We start from the raw sequence: 26482 nt of genomic DNA on the forward strand, positions 1-26482 counted from the left end.
AATAATGTAATATTATTAACGGTACTAGGTGTATTTGGGACAGAATGGGCGCTGTTCCTCTTCAAATTTGTACTTTTTGACCCATCATTCCCCTACTTCACAATGAAGCAAAGTAAAGCGCTTTCGTTTGATGCTCTACACTGCTACGTTTGGAGAAAAAAAACACTCTCTTCGTTTATATGAGATCCCCTTTTAATTATACCGCAAAATCGTGCCTTTCACTGTATGCGTATTATTGCATAGTGTGCATATATCATTTCGCCTCAAAGGTTGCTGTTTCCGAGAAATGTGCATATAGCAGACAGACAGTAAACCGACTTTAATAAGTTTTAGTTTTTACACAAAGTCTTCACAAGTTTAGTGCCGCAAAAGTCGGTGCTTTAGATGTGAAAGTTTTTGTGTATGTATATGAGACTATTCAATTCCCCTTAGGTTACGGTAAATTTACGTGAAAGAGAAAAAGTTCGCCCACTACGAATTCGTTGATAATAGTACGATTTTCATCAAACTTTCCCGTATCGTGCTCCATATTATATCCAGCGGCTTCTTGGTAAATTTTCAAAACATAAAAAGGTACTATGATTAAATTTCTTTAATCAGATATCAGGATGGAGAGTATTTTGAGAGTTGATCATCATGTAGAGGCACAATTACATTCAGCCAGAGTTCTGGCAGTTCCAAGTCCTCATAGACTTAATAACGAACCGGACCAATTTGGCAGCAACTTACTTCCACTACTGCAGTCCAGAAACACTTCTTCTTGGATTAAGCACCCAAGTTATTCAAAAAGAGGACTGACAGTCACACTAAGTCTGTGCGAACCTAGGACTGCCTCAATTCTTAGCAAAAAATTCACTTTAGCATAGTTTAGGCCTGACCACAAAGCGCTTTTAATTTGAATATAATTCGGACTAATATCGTGTTTGACATTTTATATAAATGAAGCGTTTGCCACCTGCAGCTGTTTTCGGTCACACTGCTCCCAGGGCAGAGGTGATGTGGTGTCTCATGAGTTACTTGCCTCTGCCTTGGACGAAACCGTCAGTGGTCTCTTTGCATCATTACATGTTTTTCACTTTTCGGTTGAAGGGTCTTTAATTTAAGTATGCATATATGTAGGGAGTGACCCAAATCCCTCATCAAGCAACTCCAGATGTCGGAGAGGGGCCTTCCAATGTGTAAATATGTGTCCATGCTCTTTCTTTTCAGCCTGTGCACGGACACTTCTTTGCACATCTTTCGTGCTTTGATTAAAATAGATATGAGAAGAAGATAGATCCTACCAATAGCATTAATAAGGAAAAATAAGAATGATGAAATGAAAGGACGATGGCAAAGGCGTTTTAAAACCAACCGCATTCGTTTAAGAAGGGCAACAGCTAGACGTACTCTAAAACTTGGAAATGGACCAGGCAAGCTCAATTACCGCCTTGAAAGGTGAAGAATTGCCTAAAGAGTATTATATAAGTATTATATAATGCCTAAAGAGTATTATATAAGGAGACAGAGCCACAATCCGGAGGAATTAACTGCCACACAACTCAGAGCAAAAATATTTGAAATATCTGAGTTTATAAGAAAAACGTACAACATTTGCAAAAGTCAGAAGAATCATAGATGGAGCTCCAAAGACCACGCGACCAGATACGCCTTGTGCTTCAGGTATGAAAGATTTGGTATATTTCTTATGTAAGAATATTCGAGTTCTTTTGTTGGTAACTCGTGATGTATATGGATTTAGTATGTCTGTATTTTAGTATGATATTAATATTCAATGACTTGGGGTGCAGTTAATTTATACAAAGGTGACAAATTTGACCTATTATCAGTTATTAATAGTAGGAATTATATAATATTTGCCGGTATCATGCTGTGCACCGTAACCCATACTGCTGCATTTTATGTATTTAGGATGAACTGAATGATAATGAAAGAATGACAATATGCTATTATTAACTTTATTTGAGCCGATATTGATATAAAGGATATTTGAAAGTTTAGTTATCGTATAGGGCTGCTTCACGATTTTAAGACTAGCTCCTTGAAGTAAATGATCACTTTCCGACGTTCGTACTTCCCCTTTCAGACTAGTGTCTAAACTAAGATCGTCTTGGAAAAGTACTAACTGAGATCTTTGACCCCCGCCTCGAACTCAACGTAGAATTATGAATACATACCCATGCAGTATGTAACATCTTGCGTTCATAATTCATAATTGCAATCTTCTCACCAAATTTCGTATCAACAGATATAACCGTTTCTAAGAAAAGTGCGTGTATCAGGCAGACGGGCGGACCAATTTTGACAAGGTCTTGTTTTACACGGAACACAAAACCTTAAAATGATTTTTTTCTGTTGAAAAAAAAAAACATTTCCGCCTAGTTTAGGTCTGAACATACGACGGATTTCAGGTCAATATAATTCGCACTCATGTCGTGTTTGCCATCATATATAAGTGGAACGATTAACACCTGTCGCCACTTTCGGTCACGCTACTCTCAGTGCAGAGGTGAGACAGCGTCTGATGAGTTGCCTGTGCCCTGTACGAAACTGTCAGTCAAGTTTCTTAAAAAGAAGTTTATTCATTGTACTATGACACAGGATTTACTTGCACAGACTATTTACAAATGTGAGGTGGAAATTGTCATTATCAGTAAAGGGTTTAGAACTAAATCTATAGGTGATTACCGGTGGCTTAAACGGGAAAGCTCCGAAGAGGCGCGCCTTCTCTCACAGCTTCTTCTCACTTATGTAAGACTTAAACCACAGCGACAACCAAGCAATCATTTTCGAACTATGGAAACAGGCGCAGGGCAGAAAATTTGCTCTTCCGCGCCTACAGAATTGTGATGGGGCTTACTGAAACTTATCTAAGGGTTATTTTCTAGCAAGAAAGACATTGGCGGCCACAAGAGATTCATTGATGTGACGGCAATTCTGGTCGTTACCAGAAACGAACTGCAGAAAAATGCGGGCCCAGACGGTATACTGAATAAGGTCTTTCAGCTGGTGATAAAATCTAGACCGAGATGTTCGCTGAGTTGTTCGAATACATAACAGAAGGTATATTGTCCGCATCATAGAAGCAGAAGAAGCGTATACTGCTAGCTAAAAGTAGTAAACTTCCATTGAGCGGTTAAAATAAGAGACCAGATCAACAGTAAGCCATTAAGTTGGTTACAGACCTGGCCTTTAGTATACGGAAAGAGTAGTACCGAAGAAGGTTGCCAATGGTGACCATGAATATAAGACATTCAAGCAAGCCTGCGACAGTTGTGACAAAAATATCCTGAAATTAATAAGTCTTGCCAGGATGATAATGATAATCTCAACAAAGCAGGACTCAATCTATAACAATCTAACAGATGCATTTGGGAGAAACTAGGCTAGAGTAAGGAAATTAACTGGCTCCTTTTCGATTCAATCCTGCACTACAGCATGTCACAGAAAAGCTGCCAGCAAACACGCTGCTACATAAGTCCTTTAAAATTTTGCATATGTAGGCGAAATAATCCTTATGGCACGATCTTTCATATTTGCAAGGAAAATGTTCGTAAATCACGCCCGACGCCATAACAAACAAAGTTGCTTCACGAATTATTGAACATAAGGAAACCGTAGACAATTTCATATTACCTAGCCATATCACTGACGGAAAATGAAAAGAAAATGGATGACGAACCCAGGTCGCACCTTCTTTTTTATCTTACCTGATCCAAGTATATAAAGCAATAATAATGGCTCCTCGCACAATCTTCTGAGAATAGGGAAAAACAGGAATTGGCCCAATGCCAAAACAGATACAGATATTTGACGAACTTTAGGGCTCAAAAGTCATCATTTGGCGAAATCTTTAACGAGCTGGCAAAGTACAATGTATGAATGGTACGCAAATACTCACAAGCGTATTCGAAGCAACTTTATTTGAGTTTAAAAATTGAAAGTAGCAATGGAAGGTCCGATGCGGTTGGAAAAATGACATTTTGAAGGCCATGGTCCGAAATGTGTGGAGTCACCACACAGAATGAAAGACACATTTTGGCATTTCATAGAGACGGAATCCACAAATGCATCGACAGCTCTTCATAGATGAACAAGAACAAGGGAAGCAAACACATGTTTTTATGAAGTGGGAAGTGTGTGTATAATAAGGACGAGCACCAGCGCTAAGGGAGGTAACGGGAATAACAGAAATATCGCTTAACACTAATCAAAACATCTCCTCCCTCCATTTTACCAGATTATTGCAGCTAAGGAGCGACAATATTTTATTCTAATTCGAAGGATTAAAAAAGAAGGTACCGATGAGATGCATTTAACTCCCAAAAAATCATAGATGATATGTTGAAGCCTAAGGAGATATTAGTTAAAGTACAAAAAATAATATCAACCACCCATCAAAGGTCCATACATAAAGGAATCCGCAGTTGATAAATTCTGTACACGTTCTGCTACTCTTGCTAAATTGCTAAATCACTACAAAATTGCTAAATTGGTAAATAACAATAAAATAATCGGATAGAATATTACATACCCCTTACTTTCTCTAAATCTTTTAGTGTTTCAGCGGTATTGCGTGTGAGAGACAAGCAAATGGAAGAAGACCGTTAGACAAAAAAATCATTTAAATTAGATTTTTTCCAGAAAACTTTAAACAGGGAGTTTCGAGTACAAAAGACTCAATAGATTTCTTATGGCAGAATTATAGGTCGATGAAGTAAAAGCAGTTATTAGGTCAGACTATTCACTTTATTGTGATGCTAACACCCTATAATGTTGCAGAAAATTTACACAAGAAAAGCAACTTTGACCCACTACAACTTTGTTAAATTTTCCAGTGTCATGCGTTATGTGATAGCTTACGAGTATATCACTACGAAATTTGATACTTGCAGGATACACTCAAGAAGCAAAACATTTACAACCTGGAACTGAAAAAGTGTACAAAAAACAAAGCCCAAGGCTTACGCAGCAAGTAACAAATTTATTAATTTACTCGGGAACAGTACCGCGGCTCTCAAAGGAATAAAATCCCCACCTAGAGCAAGTACGAGTAGCTAGGTGATTCCACTTCTAACGCACAAATCTGCACAGCCTCAGTGAAGCAAGTTAAGCTTCAAGATCTCCAGGATGCAGCTAGTAGGGGTATGGTCACACTCAAACAATGAACATCTTACCTCAGCAGAGACTGTCCATAAACTCCTGGCATAGTCAGAAGTATGTGTGCGAGGTGGGAGAGAAGTATAAGTTCTGAGCATTCATGCCGTAGTGGTCCATTGTACTCGACGTACTGTAAAGACTGGTCTCAGATGCAAGTGGAAGATAACCGAAAATTATTGTCCATAACTTCAATGCTTGGGGCAAAGAAAGAGGATGTTTATTAACGAATAGAAGAGGATGTTGTCTTTTGGAAGTCTTCGGGCAGTGAACTAACGGTTCTCAGGCTGATTGATACCTACCGAAAAGAGTAAGAGTATTCTTAAAGAAACTTACAAAAACTTTATACTAGCTATACAGCGAAGCAAGAAGATTTTAGTCGGTAAAAATTCCACACGTGTCTTTTGAAGGCTTCTACTCCTAAAAAAGACAGACCTATACCTAACCGTTGTAACAATAGAGGAGTTTTGCTGCATTATTTGTCCGTCACTATTTTCTCTCAAATCCAGGGAAACAGGATCAAGCGTCATGAACAAAAAAGATCAAGGCGGTTCTAAAGATGGGCGCCAACCATTGATCAACACTTCGTGGTGCAATGAGTATTCAAAATGAATTCGAATACTCGACATGAGTATTCAAAATGTATTCGAATGATTGGTTGGCCTTTGGAAAACAGCTCAAACAATTTGGGAGGAAAATTCTATAAATTATCCCAATAATGGATGCTGAGTCAGGGCAACGAGGGATTGTGATGTGATGTGAAGAATGGAAGAGTCGGGAATGTCGAATAATGGGAGGAGGAACTCAAAGGAAAACCGGACTTAGCAAACAGAACACAATCCATAAGTAATTGGATAGTCTCAGTAAGATAATACCAACGGAACAAATAAAGGCTATTTCCTTTAAGTTGGAAAATCCATTTTCCGCAAAAAGAACCTGTCAAAAGAAAGTGTTTCTTGAATATTAGAGCTATCAAAAATTGTCATCGATGGTTTGGATTAAATATAATAACAAACAATAATCCATATTTGCAATCATCTCACGAAATTGGCATTATCTTGGAAGCTAATATTCGCATAAATACTATATTTCCATATGCACTCAGATTTTAATTCATCGATTCGGTAATCAATGCACTCCTCCTTCGCAATTTCTACTTTTTTCAATAATTTTAAACTGCACAAATTACATAATAGGGAGTTGAGAGGAGATCTCTGTTAAAGGACTAAATTTCAGCAACTCAGCTTGTAAAAATACGAATGAAGTAGAATTTTTACTTACAAGCTCACAAATGGTCCTCGTAATGCAGGCATTTCCCTTCGCCGATTCAGCGGAGGCGACAGGGACAGTGATAAGAAGTCTTGCTGTGCTCTCTCCTCACAGCTGTCGAAATACCGGCTGCCCGACAAATACTTGGTTGATGACGATTGTTGTTGCTGCAGATAATTGCTCCGAAATTTCAAGGTTTGTGAAAAGGTCGGCGAAAACTTGGCATTCAGGTTGGCGTTCACGTTCGCCTTCTCATCGAATATCCTGCTCAGTGTTTTGCCCGCGACTACTGTCGGCTGGTCGGCCCTCGCACTCCTGAATCGTGTTCCCCCGATGGGCGGGCTCGACGGGGAGGGCAGAGCGCATGAAATAGAAGTATTCTCAAGCGGAGTGGTACTTATGTTGCCGAAATAAAGCGGTTGCTGATTGTATTGATGAAGTATGCTTCGATGATAGCGTTCGTCTGTGACCGCACTATTCAAGCTGTTAAGAGTGTTTAACTTTATCGGGTTTGTTGCGGTCCCAGTACCGGATCCGGCCCCAACTCCGTGCCCAAGCCCAGTGACGATTGAAAGCGACGAAATTCGTGTCGACTGCAGAAGGGCCTGCTTTGTCGGCGGGTTGTGCTTGAGGATCAAAAGCGCTGTGTCCTGAAGACGGGGTGGTACTTGGGCTGCTGCAGCGGCGGCGGACCCGGAGATTGTACTGGTCGGCAAAACAGGGGCCAGGGTGTTTGAAGAGTATCCTATTTGGATGATTGACTGTAACACACTTCGTGCCAACCACAACACCACATCCAAATCGAAATCGATTCGACGAACAACAAGTCATAGTCCTTGCTCCTCCTCGCCATGAAGGCACGCAGAAGAGCTATCTCACACCGAGTTTCCTTTGCGTTTCGCCACAGTTTTACTCAATTCCGACATTCTGCCATTTTGTTAACTCTAAACTGTTCGAGAATTAGGCTTGTCTCTCTGTACAAAAAACTTAGCACTAGGGGTGTTGGGAGCTACGCAAATTTATTTTACGCGAAAGTAGAAAATGTTCAATGAACCTTTGTCTTATTCTTTTCTCGTGAGCAAATAACACGACGAAAATATTGGAACGCGCATGAACGAAATTTGTTGTTCTTGCTGTTGTTGTTGTTCTCGGGAGCAGATTGTAAAGTAATGCATGATTGAATCAAGGACTAGATTACTGTAATGTACTGTCGGATCGATCAATAGGTAACGTGCGGCCAACGGAATGTTCGTTTAAAAATGGAGGAACTGTGAAAAAATTCAAAATTCTATGCATTCAAAAGAGCGTTAAAGAATATACATAAGCATGTATATTTAGAAGTATCCAAAGGAAAGAGACAATATGAATAGGTTTTAGCAGAGATAGTTTTCTAAAAGTAGCTGTGCGTTTCACAGTTGTATGATTATTTTCTGAAAAAAAAACTTGGATTAATTATAGATAGATCTACTAGATGGAAAAGAAGGTGAGCAAATCAACCACAATAATGAAACGACACGTTAAAAGAATTCAGAATAAACGCAACCTTAATTTTTAAAAACTCAACTTTTTATCTGAAAACTTTTTTCTTGTGGTCTAGTAGCTATAAAATCTTATTCAAACCATTACCCTGTTTATCTATTTAACAAAAGCTACTCGAAAATGGTATAGTGTTTGAAGCTAGGTCGGGTTATGGCAAACATGTCCCGCGTACGTTGTTGGGTGGAAAAACTCGGCTCCTGCTTTATTCAAAGAGCAGTTCCTTATATTTACGAAGGATACATGTGCTATTTGCCTAAAACTTGGGGTGTCTATCCAAAGTTTTTAAACACTGCAGAGGACACTAATTCATGTTTTTAGAGAACTTCTATTCATTCTGACTTCTTAATAAGAGACTCCCCAGGTTCGAAAATGACTATATGCCTTTTTGTGCCAAAATAGTAATCCCACCGGCTAAATTGCCATACCCATACCCCGGATAACTCAGTGGTTAGAGCACTAGGCTGTCATACGGAAGGTCGCGGTTCAAATCTTACTGGTGGCAGTGGAATTTGCATCGTGATTTAACGTCGGATACCAGTCGACTCAGCTGTGAATGAGTACCTGAGTCAAATCAGGGTAATAATCTCGGGCGAGCGCAATGCTGACCACATTGCCTCCTAGTGTACCGTTACGGTCTTGAATGAAGTGCTCTAACACACTTCAAGGCCCTGATCCAATATGGATTGTTGCGCCAACGATTATTATTATTAACAAAAACAATTCGGAACGCTCATTAGTCAATTATAATGGTTTACAACTTGAATTCTCACAAGGCCGAAAAGAAAACGGGGTGACGTTATCGCGCAAGGAACTTGAATCTTATCTACGTGAAGGTATCCGGTTTAGTGTTTGTTACTTGTTACTTTTCAATTAATCAGTCAGCTTTTAATAGGAAGGTAGGAAATTGATGCGTGAATAGACAATCCTTCAAGTTACTTTTCGTTTCGGCAATAAATGTAACAGGCTATATAGCAAATTCTAACATGTTTACATGATCGGCACTAAAACGTACGTTTCCGAAAGATTCACAAGCCACAAAAAAAGTGGATTTACACTGAGCGGGATTGGCACCTTGGGTACGTTGAATATTCTGCGGTATCTCTTCTGTTGTGACTTGATTTGAATTTGAATAATAGTGGCACAAAATTGTAACGCAATCGTATATTATCAATTAAGATTGGAACTAAAGTTTAAAAAAGTTACTCGAATTGAAAGAATCCTCACAATTTAAACCTGACTCGAAAGAAACTGGATTCCGTGAGATGATGGCGATCCAATTCTTTCGAAAATCTCCTTTCGGAACAACCAAAAAAGCTTTCTGCGGGGTTTCTGTGGAATTATTTGTGCAGCAAGGCACGAAATAATATTTCATCGTCCTCCTTAGCATTTCACGTGGGAAATTAACTGACAGTTTTATATTTTTATGAGTAACTGTCAATCGCCGGGCTACTGAAGTTTCTTGGCTAGAGTTGTGATGTCACACAGCATGACGCTGGCTATTCAGCCTGTTTGAATTTGGTTAAAATTTAAAATGCTGATAATTTCAAAAACACAGTTTTTTTCAAAAACGGTCTTTGAGAGTTTTGTTAAATTGTATCATACAAATGATTTCCGCCATTATTGAAAATAAGGCGACGGTGTATTATAGAAGATAACGATAAATTGGCTAATAATATTTTTAAAAAAAGCAGCATTCAAATCGAAAAGCTAACGCCAAAGCCAACGATCTAATCTTCTACTTACCCTGCTGCTTACCTCCAAAAAAAGCAAGCGTAGCTAATGAAAGTACAACAAAGCGAAACCAGCACATCCAACGTATGCTCCATCTCAAAGACTTTATCACCTTATACAGGCAGAAACTCAATGCGTGAACATCTCCCAGAAAAATCCTTAGTTAAGAGCAGTATTGATATCACGCCCACTGCAGAGACATATTCCCCAGAAAAAGAACTTAACGTTTAATGGTTTCACTATGTATAAGAATAATCATCCGCAAAATATATAAGCGTCCTATACCCTGCTTTATCCATGAACTAAATTTTTGATGACCACTCCCCATGAAACAGACACAATCACTGTCAGCGGCAGGGATCTGCCCAGAACTGATTTAAATATCTCGGGTCAACGCTATCAACCAATGGAGAACTGCGTTATGAAATTGCTTTACGCATGAACGCAACCTAGATGAAGTAGTTTTCCGCAACTCGAGTTCTTTGTGATCGACGTATCCACGAACGTCTCAAATCTAAAATTTATCGCAATGTTGTCCATCCTGTCACCCGCTATGGTTCTGAATGTTGGTCGACTATAAAAGACAATGAACGGTGTCTTGCGATGATGGAGAGGAAGATGTTGTGTTGGACTAGTGGTATGACACGTTTTGATTACATCCGAAATTAGAATATCCGCGATCGTTATGGGGTTAAACCGATTCTGGAAAAACTGCAAGTGAAGCATTTTCGATGGAATGGTCAGGTAATTTGCGCTAACGAGTATTCACTTGCGAATATTAGTCTGAACATCAAAGTCGAGGGTAAACGACCAAAAGGCAGGCCGAAACAACGGTGGCCTGATACGCTGAATGGGAATTTAAAAGCCTCGAAATTGCTTCCAGATCCAAGAGCCAAATGGCGAAACCGATCATGGCGAAAGAAAAAAAAAATAGGTAGAAACGATAATTTAGTGAAATTAAAAGGACATAATTCGATCGTAAATTTAATCTTTCTGATAAGTTGCCTATTGGACTCAAGTATGCTTTCAAACTAGCAGTTCGTCTACCAAATCTGAAAGACACAATCAAATGCCCACGCAAAATCCTATGTCACCCACATTGTAATGTTACTGAAGGTGATAGTACAGTTGGCTCCTCATTTCAGAGTAGAGATAAGAAGCATTCAACACGTTTAGCTCCCAGTACCAAAAAGCCCCGCTAGATATATTAACATATATCCAGATCTAATGCTGAGAGGATTTTCAATATTCGGATGAGATATTTTCGCCGGGAGACGTTAAAAATAGCTCACGTAGCACGTTGCGAGCAATATACTTCGAGAAAGCAAATCAGTTCTGCTTTAGACGTACAGAAGTGGTAAATGAAATAAATTTTTAGACTCGGAATCATGGAAGATTTAGATCCGGGATATACCCAAGCTTGCAGTGAAAGGACAATTCAATCCGATTCTCAAGGATTTTTCGCAGAGTTCTATAATGAAGTTCTTAAATCATGTAGTGATAAGTGGCTGAAAACCCATTTTAAAAATATGAAAAGTGATAGTGAACGAATTATGTCATTATTCAACGACCCAGAAGTTTGCGGGCCAGTGATTGGCATTCTTGAACATGTACAACCGGTGTTCAAAGAAAAAGATGCAGCGTTTTCATCGCAACGGAGAATTCAAGGGGAGAAATTTCTATTAATGGAGGATAATAAAAAAGCATTAATGATGCTGAACCATGCTGTTGTTCGAGCTCCACCCAAAGGTAAAGTTTCGTGGTTCAAGATTCACTTTTGAATTTCAGCAACCTAACGTGTAATATTTTATTTTGTCAACTATATTAGCAATTCAATAAACTAATCGTTTGAGAGTTGTAATAAGTGGTTTAGAGTCACTAACTGAGCCACTTTGAAGTCTGAACAAGCCAGAAAATATTGGGACACATTTGGTATATCGGACTCATGTAAATTTCCGAGAGATTTGTGAATGAAGTGGAAGTCCTAGTCTGGTCATTAAGTATCACGAGTGCATTGTCTTCTAGAACATATATGCAAACTTTGAGATAGAATTTAGATATTTTGTGTTCCAAGGCACTTTCGTTTCTATGTAGAATTAAATGTCTAGGTCTACGATCATCCGGCTCCGTGCCTATATAAATATACCCTACCATATCTAAGTTTCTGATAAATCCGCCACAATAACCGATGCCTCGAGTGTACTTTCAATTTGATAAAAAACGACCCGTTTAACAAATTATATAAGATAGAGTATATGTAGAAATAACGATACCATACGATTTTCCCAGCGATCTACAAATAAGACATAATCAAAAAATATGATAACATATAATAAATATAGCGAAAAATTCCGCGATCCTTTTTTTCAACGAACTAGATAATGTGGTGATGACAGCATCCAAAGACCTATATCATAAAAATGATGCATTTTATTGTATAGGACTATGCGAAGAGGTAGTGTTTCCACTAATGAAAACAAATATTTGTAACAACTTCTGGTATCTTATAGAACAGTTGCGTGCCTTCAGCATTTTAAATAAGCCTCAGAGACCTAATCCGGTCCTTAGATAGAAACTACATACTACTACTACTTAGAGAAAGCGTTCTGCATTTAGAAATCTGCGTTCTAAACTATACAATTAATTGAAGCTATTTATTGACATATGAAAATAAATAAAGGTTCATCCTTCAACTTTAAGTACTTTGATTACCATGCATTGCCTTCGACTTCCATTCATTGATCCACTATTGGTCCGACTTCACCTCATTCAGAGGATTGAAAGTTAAATGCAGTCAGCCCACAGTCTGTCTTACAAACAGCCGCATTCAAAGGACTCGCCTGTTCTTTGCTGTAAAAATAAGCGCGCAGCGAGTTGACTTGGCGATGATCTTGTGCTGCCACGTCAACCACGCCCCTACCTCCGATGTCACGAGGCAGGTTTATCCACTCCATGCCAGAGTTTGGATGATGCATTCAAAATTTGGACATAGTAGTCGGTTTTCGTCCACGGCAATATTCCGAACGCATAACCCAGTGAAGGGATATCGAATACATTTAATGCGCTTATTTTTATTCTTCCCCGAGAGATGCGATTTCAACACCAGCTTCACACGTCACAGGAATTCGGACAGGAGAGCATTTTTCAGATGGCCAACTCGAGCATCGGTTCCTTGCATTCCTAGGTACTTGTAGAAGTCTGTCTCGGTCATAGTCTGGTTGTGGAGGTCACCAATGCTATGTCTGGCATGCGGCTCGTGATGACCTTTGCGTGTGGCTTCGATTCGACACTTGTCTTATCCAAATCCATCCGAATATTACGGCTGAACATGTCTACTATTCGCAACAGAGTTCTAAGATGGTCGTCAGTACCAACATACAACTTGATGTCATCTAAGTACATCAAGTGCGTCAGTTCGCACCTAGCACGTAAGTCATACTTTATTGCAAAACCATGTCTTCTAGCATCATTGAGTAACCATGAAAGGGGGTTCAGTGCCATGCAAAACGAAAGGGGACTCAACGAATCCCCTGAAAAATGCCTCTCCGTATATGGATAGGGCTTGAGGTATTGGCACCCTCACATGAAGGCACTGATTAAGGTGGTGTGCCACCCTTCCATGACTGTCGCCAAAAGCTAATTCGGTACTATCACTGAGGAAGGAGACACGTAGTCTCCGAAATAATTGTATGCGGAAGGAAAATAAAAATATTTACAGAATAAGGAACAACACCTTGTTCTTTTCTTAATTTATATTATTGTTAGTTCACAATTGGTTGAGTGCTCCGATACAAGGTACTTAAATCACTGACAGTGCTAGCACCTCTTTCGTTGAGGTCGGTCGTCAAAAATTCTGTATTATTCAGATCCAATCACACGTTGTGCTACATGAGGTGATAATCCACTTTTGGACAAGTCGCTCAAATTTTATGTACTTTAGCAAAACACCATCCGCATAGGGCAGTGTGTAGGGAAGAGTGCCAAAAAGGCGCTTTATTGATAAACACCAACAAAGGCACGAAGCAGCTTTGAAATACCTACCAAATTTTTAAATTCACTCTTCGATTACAGTAGAACAGTTTAAACCTAGAGCCTACCCCATGAGTTTTTATGGAACATGCTTAAACGCCTTCTCTAAGTCCTCATGGTTAACCGCGCAACTTATATTGCGTCAATAATTTCACAGTTCTTGACAAACCCGGATTGGTTCACGGAATTTTGATAAAACTCGCGAATGCAGTTTTTAAGAATCTTCATGATATTTAAAGATAACGATGATATATCATTATATTATATATGATATTTAAAGATAAGATATGGTGTTCTACCTTCCTTAATAACACCATTAAAGAAATAATATTTTTTGTTGAGGATGCTATGAGTCCTAAGTCCGCACCCACTTAGTGACGGACCCAACCACTTGGGGAGCAAGTTACTCCCTCTTTTGCAGTTCCTGGACTCCTCTTTTTTTTGAGTTAAACCCAAGTTTACAAAAAAAGACAAAAAGTTGACTGACGGTTTCGTCTAGGGCAGAGGCAACTCATCAGACGCTGCCTCACCTCTGCCCTGGGAGCAGCCTGACCGAAAGTAACGATAGATAGAAAATGCTCCATCTAAATATAATCGCAAACACGTAATGGGTACGAATTATATTTAAGTGAAATCCGTCATCAGTCTAGACCTAAACCAGGCCGATGTAAATAAATAATATTTTTTGTTGAGGATGCTGGGAGGGAGTGTTGATTTATTGTGTTATTAAAAAACAATTGGCCGAGAAGCTGGAGCCTTTTATCAATAAAGTAGTACAAAAACATCAAAGAGTAGTTGCTAAAGAATTCAACATCTTGCAGTCCGATTTTGTAACACAAACCCCATTACAAAAAAGAAAGGTAGCGAACGTCCGAAAAAATCCGCCGAGGACCAGGGCCGTCTGTTTGTCCGTATTGTGTGAAAAAAATCATTTAAAATAGCGACCTCATGTCACAAATTACCCCGATAGTTTGTTGAAGTTAGTAGTCACAACAGGTACGGCGAGAAATGGTTTGCGGTAGACAATGAAATTTTGTTTTTTTATGTCTTATTTCTGGTACATTATATTGTTGAATGCCTAGGTATGCAAAACCGATTGCTTTTCTACCCAATCGAAGGTTATCCACATCCGAAAAAAACTGTTACGAAAGATTTGAGAGCACGTTGAATGGAGTGTCAAAGGCTGGACTGCAGTATCTTCTTGTCCGACTGATCAAAATATATGCTCTTTTCAATTGAAGGAATTCGTCTTGTTTGACTCCCTTTTGAAAAACATTAGGACATTATATACCAAGTGCCGACGGTCAAAGTTGAAGGCGGATCAATGAAGGCATGGTGTTGTTTCTCGTATGATACAGTCGGCCCAAAATTTGAGTTCGTGGGTGCAATGACTGCAACAAAATAGTGTAATTTATTATAGGGATCTATGCTATCGTGCGAGCCGAGCGTATTCAGTCTCTCAACGTATACCTACTCCAATTTAGAGTTAATCTGTTTGGACCTAAGTGCTTTGATCGCCGCCACGCTGTCGGTCAGAATAGCAATGTTCTGTCCCCTATAGTTTGGAGGTTGAAGGAGGTACATCTGTCTGCGGTATATATTTTTGCCTAGAATATGCTAGTGTGCTTACCCATTATTTCAAAATAGACTTTCCTTGGATAAATGACCCCGACATCCGCTCCCTCTGCTGTGAGGGACCCGTCTGGTATATTGACGTTATCAGTTGCTTGTTTAAGCCGTATGTTAAAGCTACGCTCTACCAGTTTGCCCTGTTACTCCAACGTGTTTCAAACTTCTCATCGAAATGAAACTTCGTTACTATGTTATCCCTTCATCATCATCATCAACGGCGCAACAACCGGTATCCGGTCGAGGCCTGCCTTAATAAGGAACTCCAGACATCCCGGTTTTGCGCCGAGGTCCACCAATTCGATATCCCTAAAAGCTGTCTGGCGTCCTGGCCTACGCCATCGCCCCATTTTAGGCAGAGTCTGCCTCGTCTTCTTTTTCTACCATAGATATTGCCCTTATAGACTTTCCGGGCTGGATCATCCTCATCCATACGGATTAAGTGACCCGCCCACCGTAACCTATTGAGCCGGATTTTATCCACAACCGGACGGTCATGGTATCACTCATAGATTTCTTCGTTATGTAGGCTACGGAATCGTCCATCCTCATGTAGGGGGCCAAAAATTCTTCGGAGGATTCTTCTCTCGAACGCGGCCAAGAGTTCGCAATTTTTCCTGCTAAGAACCTAAGTCTCCGAGGAATACATGAGGACTGGCAAGATCATTGTCTTGTATAGTAAGAGTCTGTTGGCTGACAGCAACCGTACGCGGATTTCATCATCGTAGCTGTTATCGGTGGTGATATTCGACCCTAGATAGGAGAAATTATCAACGGTCTCAAAGTTGTAGTCTCCTATCCTTAATCTTCCCGTTTGACCAGAGCGGTTTGATGTTGTTGGTTTGTTAGTTTTCGGTGCTGACGTTGCCACCATATATTTTGTCTTGCATTCATTGATGTGCAGCCCAAGATCTCGCGCCAATCACCGCCTGCTCGATCTGGATGAAGGCAGTTTGTACGTGTCGGGTGGTCCTTCCCATGATGTCAATATCGTCAGCATAGGCCAGTAGTTGGGTGGACTTAACGAGAATCGTACCTCTTGTATTTACCTCAGCATCACGGATCACTTTCTCGAGGGCCATGTTAAAGAGAACGCATGATAGGGCATCCCCTTGTCGTAGACCGTTGTTGATGTCGAATGCTTTTATCTGGCCTCGCACATTGGTCAGGATCAGCCTAGTCAGTCTTATTAATTTCGTCGGGATACCGAATTCTCTCATGGTCATGTACAGTTTTACCCTGGCCATACTATCATAGGCGGCTTTAAAGTCGATAAATAGATGGTGCAACTGATGTCCATATTCCATCAATTTTCCATCGCTTGCCGCAGAGAGAAAATCTGATCTGTTGCTGATTTGACTGGAGTATGGGCCAATGATGGTTCGAGCGTATGGAGCTATCCAGCCTAGCAAGATAGTAGAGAATATCTTATAGATGGTACTCAGCAACATGATACCTCTATAATTGCTGCACTGTGTGATATCTAACTTTTTATGTATGAGACAGATAATGCCTCCTTGTCAATCTTCAGGCATTGATTCGCTGTTCCATACCTTGAGCACAAGTTGATGAACCACTTGGTATAACTGGTCGCCTCCATATTTAACCAATTTGGCTGTAATTCCATCGCCTCCTGGCGACTTACGGTTTTTTAGCCGATGAATTGCACGGACTGTTTCTTCTATACTTGGTAGTGGCAGTATTTGTCCGTCATCTTCAGTTGGCGGGACGTCCAACTCGCCAATGTTCTGGTTGTTCAGTAGCTCATCAAAGTACTCAACCCGTCACTTCAATATGCCCATTCTGACGGAAATCAGATTTCCCTCTTTGTCTCGGCAGGATGAACATCGAGGTGTGTAAGGCTTCATTCTGCTGACTTGTTGGTAAAACTTTCGCCTGCTGTGCCTGGTGCGGTTGCTCCCTGTACTTTTCGAGTTCACAGACTTATTGGTTCTCCCAGGCTACCTTTTTCCGTCTGTGAAGTCGCTTCTCCGCTCGGCGGAGTTTGTGATAAGTCTCCGCGCGTGCCCGCGTTCTTTGAGAATGCAACATTACTCGATATGCAGCATTCTTCAGTTCCGTTGCTAACTTACATTCATCGTCAAACCAGCCATTCCAACTTTTTCTGCGGCTGGGGCCAAGTATATTTGTGGCCGTATTTATGATAACGTTCTTCAGGTGGTTCTAAAGATCATTTGTTGATGCTTCATCTCCAGGAGGGCTGTGTAGTAGATAGCTTCAGTGCTAACTCTCACCTGATTGTCAGAGGGAATTCTGGGTGGTGTTGTTATTCGAGCTCGGAGCACCATGCCAACGAGATGGTGATCCGAGTCTATATTGACCCCACTATATGTTCTGACATTCATCAAGCCGTTCGATTAACACATGGTTGAAAGTGGTCCCGTCTGGAGAGGCCCACATATGTTTGTGGACCGCTTTCCGTGCAAGCTAGGTACTTCCAACAACCATTTCGTGTGACACTGCTAATTGAATGATCCGCAGTCCGTTATCATTTGTATTCTTTTGTAAGCTATGGGAGCAAACGTACATAAGTATGATTTTGATATCATATCTGGGACAGGCTTCGAGGGTTCGTTCTACTGCGTCATAGAAGGTATACTTCTCCCACTCTGCAGTCTCCTCTGTAGAGGCGTGAACGTTAATGAGGCGTATATTTCTAAATTTGCCTCGCAAGCGCAGAGTACTTAGCCATTCGCTCATGTTTTCAAAGCCAATAACAGCAGGTTTCATTTTTTGGCTGACTAAGAAACCTACTCCGAGCACATGGTTTACTGGATGGCCACTATAATATATGGTGTAGCGACTCTTCTCCAGGAAACCGGTCCCTGTCTTCTCCTGTAACGATGTTACATCAGCCCTATATTGGAAGAGGCTATCGGCTAGCTCCTCAGCAGCTTCATTTCTGTACAGGGACCGCTGCAAATAGTTATTCCTTTCTCGTTGCCGGGTTCGTCGTTGTGTTATCCGTCCAGTCCGAGGCTCTTATTGTGGCTTCGTAACAAGTTGTTTTCCGTGTAGGGTTGTCAGCCCTACCCAATTACTTGCAAAGCATTAAGTGTAACGACAATGAAACTCTCATTGGACCCTGAGACTATATAGATGTCAAGTTTGAATCTGAAAATCAATTTGAGTACAAACAACTTTAACTTGAACCAACTTATATTCAACCCATGTTCCTTCTTAGGAGTAAATTTAAAAAAAAATATAATAAATGAGTGAACATTCAACACATATAAGAAAAAAAAGTCTATAGACTCTCCACCTTAAAAGATAAGCATTTGTTTCTCATATCAGTTGAATGCTCATCTATTTATTACAATTTTTTAAAAATTTACTTTTAACAACAATAATCAATAGGTTAAGTTCATCCTAGAATTATAAAATTTAATAAGTAATATATAGTAGTAACATATGTCAAGACATGAAGCACCATACCGGAAAATTTGATTGAAATCCTATAACGACTAAAAAAAATTGTAGTAAGTTATATTTATCTCATTCGTATAACTACGCTGCAAACTAACATAAGACACCATATATAGAATGTATTTGCATTTGTATGATATTTAATGTGTATTAACTAAGTACAAATAGAACCGTCGCAAACCTAATATATAATATCATATATTTCCACATAATAAATCTACAAAAACTTTAGTACCTGAAACTTCCATTAGCCAACTTGTCTATATGATCCTTAATTTCTTTCACTTGCAGGAATTGACAAGCAAATTGATTGTGGATTTTCATTAGCAATGGCTTATTGGATAAGATCAGCAATTCTCTTGACAGAGAAGGATGGCATCCATGCACTTCAGGACATTAAATTAGCTGCAAAAAATGGATTCAATATAAAGGAAAATCCTGAATACTACTGGCGCATGACTAAAGCATATGCCCGTATGATAAAAACCCTAATATAAACTGTATCTGGCTTTAATATCTACATTTCAGTGATGGGAGAACATGCAAAAGCGAAAATATCTATGGGTATTTTGGAAAAACTATTAGAGGGTGAAAAACACAAAATCGAAAAATTCAGGCAAGAGTTGAGTGGAATTGTTCCCAACGTGAAGGAGAAGACTGTTTGTCAAGGTGAGCTACACTTATTTCTTGTAACTAATCTGAATTTGAAAATTATTAACTTTGCTTTTATTGTCAATTTTGTACGCTTTTAAGTTCGCTTATTATAGTCCCCTATCCTTGGAACTTTTGTGCCTATTTTCGAAAAGTTCTAGATTTGAGCTAACTTTGCTTATCATTCATATTGTACGAATTTTTTGAAAATAATTCACGATAACTTAAAAAGAGAAGATCTAAAGTTTTAAGGTCGCTTTAGTAGGTAAGAAACAAACCTATTAGAATCGTCACACTATCTGTCTATCCATAGTTCTCTGTATCACGAATAAAGGGGAAATCATTACCCACCAGCCATAAGATTCGAAATACAATATATGTAAATATATTGTAGGGCATACTCACCTACGCGCCATGGTTGTCAGCTTTTGACAATATGTTTCAGTTTACTAAAATTCTACGAAGAGCATGCACTCTCCTTTCACTGTTCTTCAGTATCCCCGCAAGTATTCTTTTCGAACTCATACTCTACCTCAACGCTTGGTTGTGATGACCAATCTTAGGAGTGAGCCTATTCATGCACCGATTCTTTGAGAACTCGCTCCATCTGTGCTGCAGGGATCATACGGATCTAACTTTGCTGCATTCCTGTTTTCTGTATACTTCTCCCATGGTACAGCACCCCGGCAGAGCCAACAATCGTAATCTCTTCTGTCGCGGGCGACAAAAGCATTATACATGATATTCCACAACAAGGGACCCAATACTGAGCCCTACGGTGCCCCTGCTGTGACGACGCTCTCTGAGAGATAGTCGTCGACCACACTCGCTAAATACCCAGGAACTCCTATGACTATGCTATCCACACGTGGGGCCTTACTGTCGCCCATCAAATCATATAATTTCCGCCGTTTCTCCTCTGTGACTAGAGGTACCAAGCACTCACTGAGCTAGGCCAGCTGGACGGATCACTTGGAGTGACCTTTGAAGTCTTTTCATTCCCAACTTGTAAACCTCACACCAAAGGTTTATGTCGGCATCAACGCACAACCGTTTGAAGGCGTTCTCGTTTTTCTATCTCTTCAGGCTAAAGTGGCGCCCACATATGTCAGCTCCACTATAAACCCCAAGTTCCTTCCTCTGAATGCGTATGAAGACCCAACATAACTTTCGAGAGACAGACTAAATGAAAGCAGATGGTAAACCCGAAGCTTATGGTACACTAAAATTAAAAAATTCTCTGAACATTTTGCTAGTAAAAAAAATCAGCAAATAAGGAGCAACGATTTTATTTCTTGAAATTATTTTAAATTCAGAATTCAAACGATTGCAGCACACGCACTGGCAGGAGGTGAAAATCCAAATATCGAATCGGCTTCAAACCTACTAGAAGTAGTCGAATCTGGCGAAAAGGGAAAATACATGGCAGCGAAAGACAATGTAAATGCCGGTGATGTAGTGCTCATGGAAGAGCCTGTTGTAGCTTGCTTACTGCCTAAATTATTTGGTAGCAACTGCCTACATTGTTTCACAAGGTACAATCGCTCTCAGAAAAATATAAGTAAATCTATGTTCCCTATTTACAGGTTAGAAATTCCAGTTTGCTGCCCTAGTTGCTCCGGCGTAGCATTTTGTTCTGATGAATGTATGACTGCAGCGTGGAACTCTTATCATAAGTACGAATGCACATTTTCGGATTTACTTGTTGGTAAGTGGAGTTTAGTTATCATAAAATAAAGATTTGATTTGTAATACTTCTAGGATCGGGAATGTCTATTCTGTGCTTTTTGGCATTACGAACTTTCACTCAATCATCAAGTGTTGATGAAGGTTTGGCAACAGCGAATGGCCTCATATCAAAACTCTGTGCTCACAAGGACTTAAGGACGCCTCAGGATTATCTTCAACGAACTCTCATGTCAGCTTTCCTACTTCGTTGCCTACAAAAATGTGGTTACTTTGGAAGACGAACTACTGAGTCGGCCGATCCAATAGGAAAAGAGTTGGAAGTGGCTGTATCATTATTGGGCCTACTACAAGTTCTACAATTCAATGCGCATGAAGTCCACCAGATTGTCATCAGTGGAGATCACAAATTTGACAATGCGAAAACGGTTTATGTTGGGGCTGCAATATATAAGACTGGTTCATATTTTAACCATGACTGCTGTCCTGGTGTTGCAAGACTCTTCGTGGGAAAGAAGCTTGTTTTAGTGTGTACAAGGCCGGTCAAAGCAGGAGATCCAGTTTCAGAGAATTATGGACCAATTGTGACGAAAATGACTTTAAAAGAAAGGTTACGAATTTTACGATCACGATACTGGTTTAAGTGTAGTTGCGACGCCTGTCGGGAAAATTGGCCTGTGCTACAGAAAATTGACCGAAATGTAAGGTTCAGGTGAGTGATTAGATTATATGGATTCAAATTATTTTCTTTCCCAATCAAAGAGAGTACACAAGAGACGAAAAACACATCGTCTACAATGGTCGAACTTGTTAAAATGGCATCAAAAGAAACTAGGTAGATTATCTTTACGGAGCAGTGAACTTCGAATATTCATCCTTTTCAACTTTCTTAAGCATCATTCGTTAGAAGAACTGAGTATTTTCCCAAAAGAAGATATGATGTATGATTATTATATTTTATACCGTAAATTTGCAAGAAGTGAAGTTTCAAAACCACTCTCATTACTCCATATGAATAGTAAGCAAAAGGACATTTGGCAAGCAGGTGCTAGTTGGTCTGCCGGATCATTTTTACCCAACTATTTTAATTCCAGCGAATATCGCAACGATCATTTATCGTCTCAAAGATTATATATTGTAAAGTATGTACTTTTAACATCAATGATATGTAAAGTAATCATAAAAATTGCACAGCAAGCCATCAATTAATTAATTGTCATTGAGCCTGGGTGATGGATGTTAGGCCTAAAAAACGCCTCTGCTGAGAAATACGGCACCCGAATTGTACCGCGCAACTACAAGCTTGAGTCAGACCGAAGAATTATTAAAATTTCTACCATAAACCAAATGATTTCACCCATACGATTGTGGAGATAAACTCGGGTTTATTGTAGGAGTGGAAATTCTAGGGACTGAAAAGAAGATTTCTGTTGTTGTGGCATCTAAACTGACCAAGGAACCTGGTTAATCTGCCCTCAGATTAGGTCAACGATCAGCCTTTCTCCTTCGTGATCGTTTGTGTACTGAGTGGTAACATTTTCGTTAATAGGGTTGCTGAAGTGCGAAGGAACCGACATTCCGCCGCGGGGCCTCTTGATCAAATAAACTATTCTTTTGCTATTCTTCATCTTCTACTCAATTGCATTTTCATTTTTGTTAGTAGTGGAATTATCCAATGTGGGGGACCCAAAGGTAACCGGATTGCTGTTATAAAAATTTACTTATTATCTTTTCTTGCAAAATTACTTTAGGAACCTTCAAAGTACCATCAATTAGATGTGACACACTTGACAAGTATTTTTTCCCCACTGATTGAAGCAACTCTGAAAGTGTTCAATTTTGATATCATCTAGTGCCCATTTCTCAATATTTTTGGCCGCCTTCACATCATAAAACGGCTCACTTTTAGTTCTCTTTGAAATAAAAATTCTACTTAACAATCTTGCCAGGGGAAACAAATTCTCAATGCTAATTTTACGAACATCAAAACAAGACAATCACCATGTTCTTCACATTTGATTCCACTTACCTTCCTTTTTCTATCTGGAGGAGATAACCGAGTTGACGCTTGTTTTGTCTTTGGTCATACTCCTAACACTAACTCTTATCACCTGTAATGACTTCAGACAAAAAGCTTGTAGACCTGCCTTTTTTTAAATCCTGGGTCAATGGGTATCAATTAATCGCTCTAAAATTTTCCACACAGTGTCCAGAAGATATATGGATCTGTAAGAGGATGATTCAAATGAAGGTTTACCAGCATGAGGCAGTAGTACCAACTTTTGCCACTTCCTCGCGGCACGAAATATCCCCTCGGACATGCACACTTTGAACAACTCAGTGAGCAGCGGTCTGAATTACGAGGGGAGCTTAAATGGTTTATTCGGTACTCCGTCTAGGCCCGGGGGTTCAATGTCGCCTATTCTACCGCAGATCTCTAACAGCTCGTCTCTGGTCACTACGAGAATTGCAGTCGCATTCAGAGGTCGTTGGAATCTGTCAGTATCCCTCTCTTGCTGGGGAATAACCTTTAAATGATTTTTATCAAGAAATTAGGCACTTGGTCAGTGCTTATGAAGGGTTTCTTTCTGGAGAGGCGCCTACTTTATTAGGTTAGTCTAACCACACCTCTATGAAGGTCTCCTCATGCACTCATCGGCTTTTACGGGCCAACCTGACACCTTTCTCGATTTCGGGTCCTTTGCCTTGTGGTTCCCCCAGTAGTTCAAATCGCTGCGGATGTAGCCCTCACTGACACACCAGCACATATCACGCGTCAATGCTAAGCCAGACTTTTCTTTCCGAAAAGTGCTTACATCACCTTCATTGGCCAGAACTACAATCTAATTGCACAAAAGCCTATAATAAACTCTATTTTATTTGCTTTTCTACTGCCCGATTAAAATGCCTAAGCGTTGAAATCACCGGCAATCACCCTTAGACTCCTCCCCGGAATTGTCGCCCTTTCTTGAAGTATGAACTATCCACTGCCTCTTTAACGGTATTTGCCCCATATGTCGAATCAGCTCTTCCTCCAAGATTTTCTCAGGCCAGAGTACCCCGATGACAGTCCTCCCATTTTCGCACGGGATGGTTGGCTTTTTTGAAATCTTAACGACTAATAACCCGATTCGCCACCTTAAAACTATTACGTCTTTTCCGAATTCTTTCTTAAGTAGACCAGTTAGCTTTAGAAAGAATTCGCACAATGTTTCAAAGAAGAGACAAGTTTATGTAAAGGCTATCCAGAGGAGTTTTGATGCGCCGATTCTATTCAGAACGAAAATATTTGAGTGGCTTAAAGCACTTAGAGAGGATCGTGGGATCTTAGGAAACTTGTCTCATTCCAGTCATACATCCAACACTATTAAAGACTATACTATTTGGTATTTTGCATGTTTTTAAAAAACAACGTCGAGACGAGATAGCAAAAGCAGTGAAGAGACGTGGGTTAATGAATATAACTTCTTAACTGCCGAAAAAATCTAACGATTAACATTAGCAATGACTCGAAACGGAAAAAAGGAAATTCTCCTAAGGAACTAAATGCCAACTAAATGTATGGAAAATTGAATTAATGATTTACATGAGTTGAGAAAGTTCGTCACATCTTGACATGAATCTTAAGGGGATCATCCCGTGTGTAGGCGTTTTTTCGCTTTTTAAGTTTTTTTTTTGGAAGAACTGGGTAAAGATACAAATACGAATTTTTCACCAAAGATTTATTAATATCTTGAACGTGCACCGTAATTTTTCCAGTCAGATCGCATAGTTCGTTATTGAAATACAGAGCAATGTATACACCCATCTCCAAAAAAAGTGTTTTCCTGCTGTCACGCTAGAGGACGCTGCGATCATCTAAAAGAAAAAAAGTAAACGACATTTTAACGTACAGACTTAACTACAGCCCGCAAACTATTATAGGATTATTAAAAAATATTAAAAGCTAAATTTTTGGTGCAGTGTCAAACTTTTTTTTTGTGAATTTTGGTGTTTTTACGGCTTTTTCAATGAATAAAAAAAACTACTGAATGAATCGCAATAATCCTAGTTTGCAGACCGCATAAATATGTTCTGAATAAGTCGAAAAAATTCGATTCCGCGAATCCGACACACGGGATGACCCCCTTGAAACTGCAAATGATGCAGATGCCAAAATTTCTCCATGTTCAGTATATAGATAATTCGATTCAATAGGTATTAGGGCTCCTAGCTGACTTCGACGCAAGGGATGATTTAGTAGCATTCAAAATTCCTTTCAAACAAAATGTGTTCCCAAATAGGTCTGATATGCTACATGAACTATTTTCTATTATTTCAGGTGCCCAACACCCTCATGCAATGGCATTTTAAAGTTCCCCAAAGATATTGGGAAGGACGTTCGATGTAATGTTTGTCGAAAGAATGTTTCATTAAAGGAGAGCATTTCAAGCATTATTAAATGTGAGGAAATTTACCGAAAAGCTGGAGCATTTATGAATGTAAGTGGATATTTTACGATTCCTTTAATGTATCAAAATGTATATTTTTTCCATTTCAGGATCAAAAAACTGAAGAAGCAATCAATGCTTTCAAAGAGGGGATTTCTCTGTTTTACGAAGTTGCTGTACTACCTCACAAGGATACTCTAATTGCCCAGGAATCACTTCGAAAATGCTATTCAGATACAGGAACAACATTTAGAATATAAGCGAGATCTTAGGGAGGACTTTGATTTTGATATATTTCAAAATAAATTTGTCTGTCATAAAATTGAATCGGTGAGATTATTTTACCAGTTATTTATCATTGGTACTATAAACTTTGGTCTCATTAGCATAGCAAAAGGGTATGTGAACCAGCGATGGCCAGCGATCGAGGTCGAGCAACAGGACAAAGCTATCCCAAAAATCTAAAGAGGTCGTGGAATTAAACGTGAAGATCCGCCTGCAAATACCTCCTTTCCACTGAAAGGTTCCGTCGAAACAAACTTGCATGCCTTTGTGCTAGCCAGGCTCGGGAATGTGTAAGGGAGTTTGTGATTATCAAAGCTGTAGGATCGGGTCGCTTCAACATAACAAGCTTCGAAGGTACTGTGGAAGACATCGTTGTAATGCCCACGCAAACACACGCATCCAAAACAGGGGCGCCTTAACGAGCAGGGCTGGACTCTGGAACGCAGCATTTCGGACACAAGAGCTTAGGCGTCTTTGGAAGTCCGCAAACGTATTAAATGTTGTCCTTCAGATTGTGAGTCTCCTAAGAAGTAACTTGTGCGGCTCGCGAGCCATACTGACTGGATAGTAGAGACGTTGCCTTTGTACACTACTTGCGAAGAGCCTTATGAAAATAGGTTCACCCAATT

At 39.7% G+C, this 26482-nt stretch overlaps 1 protein-coding gene across 1 annotated transcript; it reads left to right on the plus strand.

Annotated features, from left to right (window-relative positions):
* Positions 1–11048: 11048 nt before the first annotated feature.
* On the plus strand, positions 11049–25890 carry LOC119648847 (SET and MYND domain-containing protein 4). The gene is made up of 8 exons (XM_038050721.1): positions 11049–11445; positions 19093–19275; positions 19330–19470; positions 20786–20987; positions 21039–21160; positions 21214–21850; positions 25460–25619; positions 25679–25890. Exons 1-8 carry the CDS (start codon positions 11085–11087, stop codon positions 25826–25828), a joined length of 1956 nt encoding a protein of 651 aa, XP_037906649.1. The 5' UTR covers positions 11049–11084; the 3' UTR covers positions 25829–25890.
* Positions 25891–26482: the final 592 nt, after the last annotated feature.

Source organism: Hermetia illucens, chromosome 2 (assembly GCF_905115235.1).
Source record: "Hermetia illucens chromosome 2, iHerIll2.2.curated.20191125, whole genome shotgun sequence".
Classification (NCBI taxonomy): Eukaryota; Metazoa; Arthropoda; class Insecta; order Diptera; family Stratiomyidae; genus Hermetia; species Hermetia illucens.